The sequence below is a fragment of the Chiloscyllium punctatum genome, chromosome 16 (genome assembly GCF_047496795.1).
Source record: "Chiloscyllium punctatum isolate Juve2018m chromosome 16, sChiPun1.3, whole genome shotgun sequence".
Classification (NCBI taxonomy): domain Eukaryota; kingdom Metazoa; phylum Chordata; class Chondrichthyes; order Orectolobiformes; family Hemiscylliidae; genus Chiloscyllium; species Chiloscyllium punctatum.
The window spans coordinates 21555395-21570706 of NC_092754.1; the positions used below are offsets into that span (position 1 = coordinate 21555395).

General features: G+C 40.7%; 1 protein-coding gene across 10 annotated transcripts in view; it reads left to right on the plus strand.

Annotated features, from left to right (window-relative positions):
• Positions 1 to 15312, plus strand: part of ubr4 (ubiquitin protein ligase E3 component n-recognin 4) — a 198092-nt gene that overhangs the window by 134188 nt on the left and 48592 nt on the right. For all 10 annotated transcript variants that reach the window (XM_072586453.1, XM_072586462.1, XM_072586455.1 and 7 more), the window contains 10 exons: positions 628 to 772; positions 890 to 975; positions 1122 to 1209; positions 1625 to 1818; positions 2561 to 2800; positions 3905 to 4043; positions 4245 to 4370; positions 6989 to 7117; positions 7344 to 7687; positions 13260 to 13350. In XM_072586453.1, coding sequence (XP_072442554.1) covers positions 628 to 772; positions 890 to 975; positions 1122 to 1209; positions 1625 to 1818; positions 2561 to 2800; positions 3905 to 4043; positions 4245 to 4370; positions 6989 to 7117; positions 7344 to 7687; positions 13260 to 13350 — 1582 coding nt within the window. The remainder of the gene's footprint in view (positions 1 to 627; positions 773 to 889; positions 976 to 1121; positions 1210 to 1624; positions 1819 to 2560; positions 2801 to 3904; positions 4044 to 4244; positions 4371 to 6988; positions 7118 to 7343; positions 7688 to 13259; positions 13351 to 15312) is intronic.

Genomic DNA, 15312 nt, shown 5'->3' on the forward strand with positions numbered 1-15312 from the left:
CGTTGAGAATTGGAGGTGGCATGACTGCAGACATTTGATCTGATTTATTGATTCTGGGATTGCTCAGCTCTGTCGATGACATGCAGTTTCTGCTGTTTGGCAAGTATGTCATCTACTTTAGACCCAAACAATATAGATGCAAGTATTTTCTGAATGAGAAAAAATAAGGAACTGTAAGGAATGAGAAATTTAGGGGAAGTCTAGAAATCATTGAATGATAATGGATTATCTTTATCTTACGGTCAGGATACAAGAAAGAGGAAAGTTAAGTTGCATCGGTATAACCCTCTTAGGCTTGAAAAGTGATTCCAGAAAACAGGGTTGGACTGCTGCTATGCTGCAGTAAGCCCTCAGTAGTGGAGGTCCAAGATGGATGTAGTACCGAACAGAGGGATTGAGGGGAATTGGTGTTTATGTAATCACAAGTCAGACTCTGATCTGTTTGGTGTGGGTGGAGGTGGCTGTTTGTGGGAGAGGATCTTTTGAGGATGAGGAGGAATGGAGGAATTTGAAGTGGGAGAGTGGTGATATCAGCTATGCCATGGAACCAGCCTGCCTTGCAGTGATGTTTCTTCTTTGGTGTTTTTGCTTCTACTAATCACAGAACTTTTTATTTGGTTCAATTAGGAGTTCTGGCAAATCGCAGCAGGAACTGCTACTCGACTTGATGTGGTCAATTTGGCCGGAGCTCCCAGCTTATGGACGCAAAGCTGCACAGTTTGTGGATCTTCTGGGGTACTTCTCTCTCAAGACTCCACAGACTGAAAAAAAGGTAAAAAGGAAGTGGCAATGGGCCAATGTCTGCTACTTAACAAGATCAATCCTTGTAGGGAATTTGACAGCTCTATATATTTCTAAATTATTCATGCTGAATTTATTCTTGTCCTAGCTGAAAGAATACTCTCACAAGGCAGTGGAGATTCTTCGTACTCAAAACCATATTCTCACCAACCACCCCAACTCCAACATTTATAAGTGAGCAATATTTTTATTTAAATGTCTGTTTTTGTCACAAGTGAGTAAATTATATGTAAACCAAGAATTGTTGAAAGAAGTGCTGTTGCTATGATACTTGCAGAATTAATAATGTTCTGATATTTTCTCTTTTCACTTTGATACAGTATGCTATCTGGTCTCGTTGAGTTTGATGGCTACTACCTCGAGAGTGATCCCTGTCTTGTCTGTAATAACCCTGAGGTGCCATTCACTGTAAGTATGAAAGTATACCTGGTTGCATATCTGGTACTGCAGTAAGATCAACCAATTAAAGCTGTTTTCCTCTGGGAAGTTGTTTTCTTGAATGTATAAAGATTTGTGTCCATTTTGTGTCTGTGTCATCATCATCAGTCCCCTCCATGAATAATATTGGTTAGAAATCAATTTGGTTATCTGTAGCATGTGGTTTGAAAATATATGACCACTTTCTGCTTGTGTTTTGGTTTGTCACAACCAAACCATCTTGTCAATACCAGAAATCTGTCACTCCCCCGATGACCGAGTGATACATAGTGTGAACTCCCAAAGGAACGAATAAACTTTGCACTGGACTATTGGTTCTACATTAGTTTTCTGTTGTATTTCATCCACATAAGTATTTTGGTAATTTTAAGTAATCTCTCTTCAGAATATTAAGCTTTCATCAATCAAAGTAGACACACGCTACACGACTACACAGCAAGTGGTGAAACTAATTGGCAGTCACACCATCAGCAAAGTGACTGTGAAGATTGGAGATCTAAAACGCACTAAGATGGTTCGCACAATTAACCTGTATTACAACAACAGAACTGTGCAGGCTATTGTAGAACTGAAAAACAAGTGAGTGTCTGGCTATACTAATTACAAACTTATAAATGATGGATGAATGTTTGGTATTAATTTTTCCAAAATGAAGGTGTAAATTCTGGCTATCTGTAAATAATCTGTGCAAATTGAGTGAATTATTGTCTGCATATGCTGTATTAATAAATATCATACTGTCACCCTTTTGTGGTCATTGGACCATGCTTTTACCTGAATGTTAGCCTTGATTTACTGCTAACATTCTTATGAGATGGGAAGTTGGGTTTCAGGCAATGTCAGAGGTGCCTTTGTTCAGATGGCATGTTAATTTGTCTGCCCTCTCAGGTGGACATGGATGATCTCATTCATTACACAAAGAAGATCAGGGAGATGCACTTTCTCCTGACAATGTTACAAAGGTGATTTCTAGTCACGTATTTCTCTGTTGTTTGTGGACCTTGTTGCCAAATTAGTCTCAGCATTTCCTCAGTAATGTACACTTCAGAGATAAATAATTGATGGCAAATTGTTTTGGGACATCCTGAGGACAGTAAAGGCCATACAAACTATAGATTCTTTCTTGAATGGAAACCATTGCCCAATGTCAGTGTCTTTTTGCTTGCATGGTCTTGCTTGATTTTATTGTATTTAATATCAATAGTATAATTCTAAATCAATTCAGGCATGTTTCCAATTTTACAGTTTGCAACCTGACTGAATTCCAACTTCAGTTCTATGGTAATGTTTGCCTCACCAACTATGTGCCTTCTTTCTTTAGGCCAGCTCGTTGGCACAAAGCTAAAAAGGTTCAGCTAACACCAGGTCAGACTGAAGTGAAGATTGATCTCCCACTCCCCATTGTAGCATCCAACCTCATGATTGAGTTTGCTGATTTCTATGAGAATTACCAGGCATCAACTGAGACCTTGCAGTGTCCACGCTGCAGTGCATCCGTTCCTGCCAATCCAGGTGTTTGTGGTAACTGTGGGGAGAATGTATACCAGTGCCACAAATGCAGGTGAGTGGACTTGTAGATAACTGGCAATAGATAAAATTAACATAAAGCAATAACAATATTAACATGTCAGACAATGCTTCTGTATTGATAAGGTTTGGATGGCACTTTTGCTGATTGTCAATTATAGATCTGTGACACATAACTTCTCTGGTAGCAATCTGAATCCTGTTTTCATAATATAGCTGCTTTCACCCTAATAGTTATTAAAAGTTGGAATAAAATTGAATGTTTGAAATTTTTAAAAATGGTCTAAAATTAAATGGTTTTAAATGCTCTCTACTTGTCAGTTGACTGATTTGATGAATACTAAGACTGGTCTCCCCCAGTTGACTTGACCAACATTATTTTGCATAGTCAGGGCCGTCGAATTATATACTAGTGGACAGCACCAAGGTAGAGTTTGCGATCACATTCGCATGGCATTGACAGGTTGTCTTGTTCAGTTGCAACAGTACAAGTTGACTATAGTGCAGATTGCTGTGTATTGGTGGTGGAGGAAGTGAATTTTTAAGTAGATTGGTGGTGCGATGATAGTGTTTCATCTTGCATAATGCCAAACTTCTTGAATGTCACTGGGGAGACACTGATCCACATGTGTCTGTTGTAGGTGATAGGGGCTGAGTTACCTACTTCCACATTTTCAGCCTCTAATTTGCTCTTGTAGTCACAGCATTCTCATGTAGGTGATCCAGTTCAAATTCTAACCAATGATAATTCTGAGGATGTTTATAGATTGTGTGGTGGTAATGCCAGTGAATATCAAGGGAGATGGTTAGATTCTCTGTTTCTAATAATCATTGCCTTGCACATGTTTTGGGTAAGCATGGACAAGTTGGACTGAGAGGTCTGTTTCCATGCTATACATCTCTCTGCCTCTCTGAATGCCTGTTTATCGGGAGCCTACAGTTAACCTTTGGCTGCACAGTTTGTAAGTTCCAGCTATCTATTTTTGACCAGTAACTTGATTTGACTCCAGTCTGTTTCTGTCCTGTATGACTCCAAGTACTTCATTGAAAAACTCGATTCTGTCATGGGTAATCTCTGAGGTAAATGTCATGAAATAAAAATGATCATTGAGAGTAATTCAACTTCTGTCTTTCCTAGGTCTATTAACTATGATGAGAAAGATCCATTCCTTTGCAATGCCTGTGGATTCTGCAAGTATGCACGGTTTGATTTCATGCTGTATGCCAAACCATGCTGTGCAGTGGATCCAATTGAAAATGAGGAGGACAGAAAGAAGGTGAGATCACCCGGAGAAATATTCTGACTCCGTTTTAGACTTAACCAGGACTTCACTCCCCTTTTGCTTTCTTGGACTAAGTTTGGGGAATGTCTGGTTGAGAACTCATTGGATTACAACCCCTTTGATATATTTTGTCTCTCTGCCTTTTAAATCAAATTGCTATAATTTTACTAATTTATTTCTGTTTTGGTCCTGCAGGCAGTAACAAACATAAACACTCTGTTGGATAAAGCTGACCGTGTTTATCATCAGCTGATGGGACACAGACCACAGCTTGAAACTTTGTTGGTGAAAGTTAGTGAGGCAGCTCCTGAGAAGCCACAGGTAAAGGGACATGTTTCACTGGTTGGAAGATATTCAGCCTGTCCATATTAGTCATGTACAGAATCTCACTAGAAAATTTACGGAAACAATAATAGAACCAGACACAACAAGACTGGTGACTAAAATTATTGGGTGCCATTTCCGTCACCTCCAGTGGGATGTCACCACCAGACACACATTCCCTATTCCTCCCTTTTGTAGCCTTCCCCAGTGGTTTCTCCGGGAAACCCTGATACACTCCTCCTTCACTCCCAAAACCTCCCCAGTACTCCACACCACCTTGCCCTGTAATCTCAGGTGCAACACCTATCCTTTTATTTCCTTTTACTTCACTCAATCTAGTGTACTGCACTCGCTGCTCATAACGTGGTCTCCTCTACATTAGGGAAATGCAACAAAGAGACTGGGTGACCGCTTTGCAGAAGGGCAGTGGCTCAGAGATTAGCACTGCTGCCTCACAGCGCCTGGGTCCTGGATTCGATTCCAGCCTCGGGTGACTGTCTGTGTGGGTTTCCTCCAGGTGCTCTGGTTTCCTCCCACAGTCCAAAGATTTGCAGGTTTGATAAATTGCCATGTTAAATTGCCCATAGTGTTCAGGGAAGTGTAGGTTAGGTGTAAATGTAGACTAGTTGGGGAATGGGTCTGGGTGGGTTACTCTTCAGAGGGTCAGTGTGGACTTGTTGGACCAAGTGGCCAGTTTCCACACTCGGGATTCCAAGTATTGTAACATCTAAGTATAATAATCTACATTCAATCCACGAAAATGACTGAGCTTCCAGTTCCCTGTCACTTAAGCACACCACTCTGTTCCCTGCCCAACATCTGTCTCAGGTTTGCTGCATTGCTCCAGTGAAGCTCAGTGCAACCTGGAAGAACAGCACCTCATTTCCATTTGGGAACTCTGCGGCCTTCTGAAATCCAGGGTTTGAGCACCTTCCCTCCAAGTCTTACCCCATCCCCACATACCAGGCCATGTATTCCAATGGGCTGCTATCACAGACAAGCCATTGTCAGCTACTAATAGTCCCCATTAGCAGCTATTCATTCTCAGGCTGACTCTTACTCAGTCCTTTGTCTGCCCAACTGTTTTTCTCTTTCTTTGGACTCCGTGACCAGCTATCATGTACTCCTCCCCATCTTCTGTATGTAGCTTTATGTAGCTAAAATCAGTTTTGAAGATGGGTCACTAGACCCGAAATGTTAATTCTGCTTTCTCTGTGCTAATGCTACCATCCTGCTGAGTAGACATAGACGTAGACATAGAACAGTACAGGCCCTTTGGCCCTTGATGTTGTGCCAACCTTTTATCTTACTCTAAGATCAAAGTATTTCTAGCAAATTCTGTTTTTATTGTTGATGACTAAAAACTGCATTGAATAGGCGGGTCTGGAAATGGCTTTTGAAGATTTGTGTAGGAGGTCAAAGAGATTTAGGTAGGGAATGAAGGAATCCCAAATGTTAAAGTAAATCTCTAGAATTACAACCTAAGCGAACAATTTTTGTAATGACTTGCAGATACTCTGTCTGCCATGCATTTAAGAAGGGATGATTTCTTTACCCATTCAGTTCTGTACATAAGCAACAAAGTCTTTCACTGGGGACCTGCTTCACTCAGGTTCTGAAGCACATTTGCCAGTCTATTATCAATCTGCTTTGTTCAGTTTATGCTTCTGTTTCACAGAAGCATTCAGTATCGAAGGAGGCCAATTGCCCATTATTACTATTACTCTTATTAGTCTGAATCAATATCCTGCAAAATATTCCTTTTTAAGACCATATCTAGTTCACTTTTGAAAGTTAATATTGAATTGGTTACTACTACCTTTTCAGCTAGTGAATTCCAGATTTCACCAGCTCACTGTGTAACAGAAAATTTTCCTTTTTATACTTAGGACTTCTCGGCAGTTGCCTTGAACTTGCATTCCCTGGTTACTGAACATCTTACCAGTTGAATTCTCCCCCTCTATTCTAACAATTTCCAATATTGTATTGAGCATTTCTTTTGTATTTCCCTTGAACCTACTATACTTCAAGTAGAACCATTCCAGATTCTACAGACTCTTCATATAACTGACATCCCTCATTCCAGGCTTCATTGTAGTAAATCTCAACTGCACCCTCTTCAAAGCTTTGGCCCCTTTCCCAAAATATGGTGCTCAGAATTGGCTCTAATCCTCACTGGGACAGACCAGTGATTCAGAGTATAATGTTTTTGCTTTTATACTTTATACAGTTTATAAAGATAGAACTAAGGGGGTCAATTTAAAAATGAGATCTTGTGTTTAAAACTGAGATGCCTTTTTTCCCCAGTTGATCCTTAGTTTATGGAATTCTCTTCCTAAAAAACCGTTGAGGCTCGGCCATTGAGTTAGGTATATCCTTGATAACCAAGACACTCGACTGAAGATTTTGGGAGCAAACAGGAGATTAGAGTTAAGAGCACAGCCAGGATGTCCATGAATGTTCTGAAAGACGAAGCAGATGTGAAGTACTGAATGGCTGACTGAATGGTTTTATGTTCTAAACCTCCTATCTGTTCTTTTAACAGCTGTGGAAATGAGTTGCATTTTATATATCAAGATACTGGTCTTAATTATTTATTCTTTCTTATTTCCCAGGATGATTCCAGTGGCGTTGCTGGAATCAGCTCAACAGCAGCAAGTGTGAATCGCTACATCCAGCAACTGGCTCAGGAATATTGTGGAGATTGTAAGACATCCTTCGACGAATTGTCCAAAATTATTCAGGTAGAAAAATTCAAATAAATATCAAGTTTGTCTCCAACATAAACAAGATTTAATAATAATGTAATTCAAAGCAGTAAACAGTAAGGCAGGTAGCTGTAAAATTAAATCTGCTGTATTGTGATGATTAATTGTCTTGGATTTAAAAGTGGGCATAACTTATGAACATTTAATGTAGGGTTCATCAAGTTGCATGACCAGCAGTTTCAATATCATGGTTGTTTTGCAGAAAGTTCTGGCTTCACGGAAGGAGCTGCTGGAATATGATCTTCATCAACGAGAAGCAGCAACAAAGTCATCACGATCATCAACTCAGCCTACATTCACAGCCAGTCAGTATCGAGCTCTGTCTGTCCTTGGCTGTGGCCACACCTCTTCAACAAAATGTTATGGCTGTGCCTCAGCTGTTACTGAGCATTGTATTACATTGCTTCGTGCCCTCGCTACCAACAGCACTATACGGCAGATTCTGGTTTCTCAGGGACTTATCCGAGAGCTGTTTGATTATAATCTGCGGCGTGGTACTGCTTCAATGAGAGAGGAAGTCAGACAACTGATGTGCTTGTTAACGAGGTATGTCTGGAGATTGAGCTCTTTGTCTGATGTTAGAGGGCAACAGTCGGTTTAAAGATCAATAGTTTGTTTTCCATCAAGGACTGGGCTGCATTGGCAGGAATATTTGGCAGTTGGTTCTGAAAATGTCATTTCAGAATATAGAGTTTAGTGTTGCACCCAAACAGACCTAATATTCACCTAAAATAGGATGAATTTTCTTTTCTTCCTCTGTCTCTATTCTCATTTCTTCACTTCTTTGTTTCATTGTTGGGATTTGATCCCAGTTCCTAGCAGTTGAAGCAAGGTTACCATTGGATCAGAAAACTGGAGTTATTGAAGAGTAATTCTGATTTACGATGTTGTGATGTCAACATTTCTCTTTTAAACTGATCCTTCGCAACTGTTCTTAAAATGATAAATTTAAAAGTATGTTTTGGGAAAGCTACAGACATCATGTGCTCTCAGAAACAGTAATGTCCAATTCTGTGCTCAACACATGCCAACTGCATTGAACACTGTGTACCAATGTTAGAAGATGGTAAACTGACCTCATGCAAGAGCTGGAGACAGGCAGAAGGTGACTGTACCTATTGATATGGTGCTTGGCATTTGTGACTGGTCGTCAAAGCTTTGTCACCAGCTTCCATTTTGTTCCTGAGGAGTATCTTTGAAATCGAGTGTTAGATATTCTTTTAAAATGAGTTGGGGAACAAAAACATGGTCAGTCTCCCAAGTAGTGCATGCCCTGTTGTTTAAAGGTGGTATTATTTCTTTTTAAAAATGAACTTGACCCTTTTACATTCCATCTGTGATATGTGTGAGGTGTGTCTGCACCCTGTAGAGGGTGACAAACCAACTGTGTATGTTTCCTGAATTTTGTTCAGAGTTGCTACAATACCCACTCGAGGCATGCACTTAGTCAATCAGCTATCGGTTTCATGGTCCCTCATTCAGATCTCAGCCATAAGAAGTGGACTTTTAAAATAGAAAAAGTTTTATCAATCAAGTCCAGAAGCTCAAGAGCAGCTTCAGATAATCTGTGGCTCTTTGAAATCATTGGTGCACTTTCTTCAAACGTTTAATTTTATCTGACCATGCAGTTTTTCACTTGAATTAATTACACCCTATATGTGTTTGTCTGCAAGAAATACTTAAATTTTGTAATGATAAAGGAATTGTCAATAAGTGATTGCTGGGCCCCTTGCTGAGAGATTTGTTTCATTGATAGTCATAGGTGAGGTGCCACAAGATTGGAGGTTGACTAACATGGTGCCACTATTTAAGAAAGGTGGTAAGGAAAAGCCAGAGAACAATAGACCTATGAGCCTGACATTAGTGGTAGGCAAGTTATTGGAGGGGCTTCTGAGGGACAGGATTCACATGTATTTGAAAAGGCAAGTACTGATTAGGGACAGTCAACATGGCTTTGTATGTGAGAAATAGTGTCTCACTAAATTGATTGAGATTTTTGAAGAAGTAACGAGAAGGATTGATGAGGGAAGAGCGGTGGACGTGATCTGTATGGTGTTCGACAAGGTTCCTCGTGGTAGACTTGTTAGCAAGATTAGATCACATGAAATACAGGGAGAACTAGCTTTTTGGATACACAACAGGCTTAAAGGTAGATGACAGGGCGTGGTGGTGGCAGGTTGCTTTTCAGACTGAGGCCTGTGACCAGTCATGTGCCACAATGATCAGTGGCGGATCCACTACTTTTTGTCATTTTTATATAAATGATTTGGATGTGAACATAGGAGTTTCCAGATGACACCAAAATTGGAGGGGTAGTGGACAGCAAAGAAGGTTACCTCACATTACAACGGGATCTTGATCAGGTGGGCCAATGGGCTGAGAAGTGACAGATGGAGTTTAATTTAGGTAAATGTGAGATGCTGCATTTGGAAAGAGAAATCAGAGCAGGACTTAATGGTAAGGTCTTAGGAAGTGTTGCTGAACAAGGAGGCCTTTGAGTGCAGCTTCATAATTCCTTGAAAGTAGAGTTACAGGTAAATAAAATAGTGAAGGTGGTGTATGGTATGCTTTCCTTTATTGGTCAGAGCATTGACCTAGGAGTTGGGAGGTCACGTTGCGGCTGTACAAAAGGCCCCTTTTGTAATATTGTGTGCAAATCTGGTCTCCCTCCTATTGGAAAGTTGTTAAGCTTTTCTGAACCCTTTCAAGTTTATGAAGGGATGTTGCCAGAGTTGGAGGATTTGAGCGAAAGGGAGAGACTGAATAGACTGGGCTGTTTTCCTTGGAACATCAGAAGCTGAGGGGTGACGTTATAGAGGTTTATAAAAGCAACTGAGACACTTATAGGCTAAATAGATAAGGTATTTTCCCTGGGTGGAGGGAGTCCAGAACTGGAGGTAAGAACAAAAATATTTAACAAAGAGTTAAGGGGCAACTTTTTCATGCTGAGGGTGGTACATTTATGAATTGAGCTGCCAGAGGAAGTGGTGGAGGCTGGTACAATTGCAACATTTAGAGGGTTATGGGTCAGGTGCTAACAAATGGGGCTAGATTAATTTAAGATATCTGATTGGCATGGACAAGTTTGACCAAAGAGTCTGTTTTCATGTTGTACATCTCTGTGACTCTATTTCACTAGACAGTTTTACTTTTCTAACATTTCTTGTGAAAAATTGAGTAGAGTATACAAACATGGAAAATAGGAGTAGGCTATTCGTTTGGCATTCCGAACCTGTTTCACCATTCAACCTGTTGATAATCCAACTTTGTACCCTGTTCCCACTTCCACCCCATATCTTTTGATCGGTTTAGAGCCACATCTAACTCCTCCTTGAAAATATTCCATGCTTTGGCCTTGACTGCTTTCTTTGGCGGGCCTGTGGAATTCTGTCACTTTCTAGTTGAAGAAATTTCCTCCTCATCTCAGTCCTCAGTGGGCCTATCCTGTATCCTTAAACTGTGATCCCGGGTTCTGGACTCCCCAGTCATCAGGAACATCCTGCCTGCGTTTACTTAATTCCTTTTGGGTGAAGGGCACGTGCAACAAGACCTGGATGCCCTTGCCAGTGAATGCAAGCGCACAGGGGCAGTAGGTGGTGGTGGAGATGGCAAACAGTATGCTGGCCTTCATAGTGACAGGATTCAAGTACAGGAGCGGGGATGCCTTGGTGCAAATACACAGGACCTAGATGAGGCCACACAGAGTATCATATACAATTTTGGTCTCCTTACCCAAGGAAGTAAGTTCTGGCTATGAAGGGAATGCAACAAAGGTTTACCAAACTGATTTCTGGGATTTATACCCAATCCAGTCCCTGTTTATGTATAAATCCCAGAAATCAGTTTGGTAAACCTTTGTTGCATTCCCTTCATAGCCAGAACTTACTTCCTTGGGTAAGGAGACCAAAATTGTATATGATACTCTGTGTGGCCTCATCTAGGTCCTGTGTATTTGCACCAAGGCATCCCCGCTCCTGTACTTGAATCCTGTCACTATGAAGGCCAGCATACTGTTTGCCATCTCCATCACCACCTACTGCCCCTGTGCGCTTGCATTCACTGGCAAGGGCATCCAGGTCTTGTTGCACGTGCCCTTCACCCAGTCTATCACTATTCAGATAATAATCTGCTTTTGCTATTAAAGTAGACAACCTCTCATTATTCCACATTATACTTCATCTGTCATGCATTTGCCCAATCGTTAAATTGTCCAAATCACTTGTCCATCTCTGCATCCTCCTTACAGTTCACCCTCCCATCCAGCTTTCTGTTGTCTGCAAACCTGTGGATATTACATTTAGTTTCCCCAACTAAATTATTAATGTATATTGAGAGTAGCTGGGGTGCAAGCAATAATCCCTACAGTGCCCCACTAGTCATCGTCCTCAAGTGACTGACAATATCCTGCTTATTTTTTAGTCTTTGGTTCCTGTCTGCAAACTAGTCCTCTATCCATGTCAATACGCTATCCCCAATCCTGTGTGCTTTTAATTTTACATGCTCATTTCTTACATGAGACCTTGTTTAACAGCCTTTTAAAAGTCCAAGTAAACTGCATCTACTTGCTCCCTCCATATCAACTCTACTCATTGCAATATCAAAATTCCAGTCGATTTTCCACAGAAACATAGGAGCTCGGAGCAAGTGCAGGCTATTCAGCACTTCAAGCCTGTTCTGCCATTCATTATGAGCATGGCTAAACTTCCACTCAATAGCTTGTCCCTGCTTACCTCCCATCCTTTGATTCCTTTATTTTTAAGTGCTATATCCAACTCCTCCTTGAAATTATACCATGTTCTGGCCTTGACTACTTTCTGTAGGAGCGCATTCCATAGGCTCACCATTTTCTGGGTGAATAGACTTTTCCTCTTCTCCATCCTAAATGGTGTACCCTGTCACCTCAAACTTTGATTCCCAGTTCTGGACTCCCTCACTGTTGGAGTTTCTTCCTGCATCTACTAGTCCTAATAGAATTTTATAGGTTTCAAAGAGATTCCCCACTCCATTTTACTGAACTCCAGTGAGCACTGAAAAGGAGGAAAAGCTTAGGAATTAGGCAACCGAAAACACAGCTGGTAATGCAAGACAATGGACATTTTGAATATATAATCAACCAACTTTGGATAAGAGCAGAGAATAACAGCAAAGGTTGGTGCGATTAGGAACATGGGCATTGGTTTGACTACATGAATGAAAATGTTCAAGTTGAAACATTGCTGGATCAAAAGGGATCAGGAGTCAGTGTGTGTCAGATAGTACAAGGGGGATATATAAAAGAATCTGCTGAGAGTCAGAATACATAACACAATTTTGGACAAGCTAACATTTCTGAATGTTGCCTAGTTAGCCGAGAGAGCATTATAATGAGAATGTTCAAAGATTTACAATGGCATTGATGAAGATTTCAGCAGGTGAAAATGGATGTTATTGAAGACTGAGAGGATGTACAGTAGGAAGCTCAGCTCAGGGTTCAGTAAGAAATTAAGATTACAAAACAGTCCAATTTGGCCAGGAAGGGAGATGTACAATCTTTTTGTATACTCAGAATAGCATGAAGCACTTCACAGCAATGAATTACATTTGAAGTATAATTAATGCAAACAAAGAAAATTCTGACAAATGACCAATTGATTAAAAAAACAAAATGCTGAAAATACCCAGACGGTCATGCAGAAATCATGGAGAGAAACCAAGTGAATGTTTCATGTCGATGAGCTCTTGTCAGAGTTCATTGGAATTTATTATTTAGCTATTTTTCTTTTGAGCAAGTGATACATATTGGCAGCATCATCAAAATAATTCACTGCTGCTAGTTCTGTCATCCCACAGGATCTTTTAAATCCACCCTGATAAAGGCAGACCAAGCCTTATTGTGTCACCATTGAAGAATCTGATACAGCACCACTCCCTCAGTACTGCACTGAAATATTTGCCTTGATTTATGGGCCGAAGTCCTGGTGTCATGCTTGAACCCACAACCTTTTGAATGCAGCAAGAATGCTTCCAGCTTAGCCACTCTGATGCTTAATACCTTAGTTGGAATGTATTTATTTGCTTTGTTACTGTGTTGCTGTGAGTGCATTTATATGACCATCATATTTTTGCTCTTAACTTCCAGGGATAATGCAGATGCAACACAACAAATGAATGACCTCATCATTGCCAAGGTTTCAACTGCACTTAAAGGGCACTGGGCCAATCCTGATTTGGTGAGTACGGTTGTAACCCTGAACTTTGCAGTGAAGGACAAAGAAACAGTGCTCGCAATTGACCTCAGCAAAATTGTTCATGCAAAACAAACTTCCACTATTCCATTATTGCTTTAATTTGGTGCTCTGTACAGAGGATCTATGGCATCCAGCAATAGAAGGGCAAGCTATCGGCCAATCAGATAGAAGTTCTAAATTGGAGAATGGCCAATTTTGACGGTATTAGGAAAGAACTTTCGAAAGCTGATAGGGGGCAGATGTTCGCAGGTAAAGGGACGGCTGGAAAATGGGAAGCCTTCAGAAGTGAGCTAACAAGAATCCAGAGAAAGTATATTCCTGTCAGGGTGAAAGGGAAGGCTGATAGGTATAGGGAATGCTGGATGACTAAAGAAATTGAGGGTTTGGTTAAGAAAAAGAAGGAAGCATATGTCAGGTACAGACAGGATGGATCGAGTGAATCCTTAGAGTATAAAGAAAGTAGGAGTATACTTAAGAGGGAAATCAGGAGGGCAAAACGGGGACATGAGATAGCTTTGGCAAATAGAATTAAGGAGAATCCAAAGGGGTTTTACAAATATATTAAGGACAAAAGGGTAACTAGGGAGAGAATAGGGTCCCTCAAAGATCAGCAAGGCTGCCTTTGTGTGGAGCCACAGAAAATGGGAGAGATACTAAATGAATATTTTGCATCAGTATTTACTGTGGAAAAGGATATGGAAGATTGGACCAGATGGACTAATGGGCTGAGAAGTGGCAGATGGAGTTTAATTCAGATAAATGCGAGGTGTTGCATTTTGGGAAAGCAAATCTTAGCAGGACTTATACACGTAATGGTAAGGTCCTAGGGAGTGTTGCTGAATAAAGAGACCTTGGACTGCAGGTTCATAATTCCTTGAAAGTGGAGTCGTAGATAGGTAGGATAGTGAAGAAGGCGTTTGGTATGCTTTCCTTTATTCATCAGTGTATTGAGTACAGGAGTTGGGAGGTCATGTTGCGGCTGTACAGGACATTGGTTAGGCCACTGTTGGAATATTGCATGCAATTCTGGTCTCCTTCCTATCAGAAAGATGTCGTGAAACTTGAAAGGATTCAGAAAAGATTTACAAGGATGTTACCAGGGTTAGAGGATTTGAGCTATAGGGAATGTTTGAACAGGCTGGGGCAGTTTTTCCTGGAGCTTTGGAGGCTGAGGGGTGACCTTATAGAGGTTTACAAAATTGAGGGGCATGAATAGGGTAAATAGACAAAGTCTTTTCCCTGAGGTCAGGGAGTCCAGAGCTAGAGGGCATAGGTTTAGGGTGAGTGGGAAAAAATATAAATGAGACCTACAGGGCAACGCTTTCACACAGTGGGTCGTATGTGTTTGGAATGAGCTGCCAGAGGAAGTGGTGGAGGCTGGTACAATTGCAACATTTAAAGAGGCAGGGTTTGGAGGGATATGGGCCGGGTGCTGGCAGGTGGGACTAGATTGGGTTGGGATATCTGGGCGGCATGGACAGGTTGGACCAACAGGTCTGTTTCCATGCTGTACATCTCTATGACTCTAAATCCCACAGATGTCATATCCAAAGATTATCAAGAACGTTTCTGAGTATATTATTTAAAGATTCACCTTATTCCTTGTTTTAATTGTAATTGGGACTTATTGTAGGAATCGTATTTCAATATTTGAAATGATAATTGATTGCACCTGTGAAGATTATTAGATCAACCTGTGGTGGAGAAAGGTGGCATTTATAACAACTCTCAGTTTCCTTGTTTAGCTGTCCACACATCAAAGGTTGCTGTCAGTTTTACACAGTATTAAGCCATTATTACTCCCCCAAATTCGAGAACAAAGTGTTTCTGCTTTGGGCAATTTGTGTTTTGAGGAATTGTTTCTCTTAAGTGCTTACTTAAACTCTTTTTTTGTGTAAGATTGAATACCAAATCTATCACATGAAAGAAGACAATTAGCCAGCA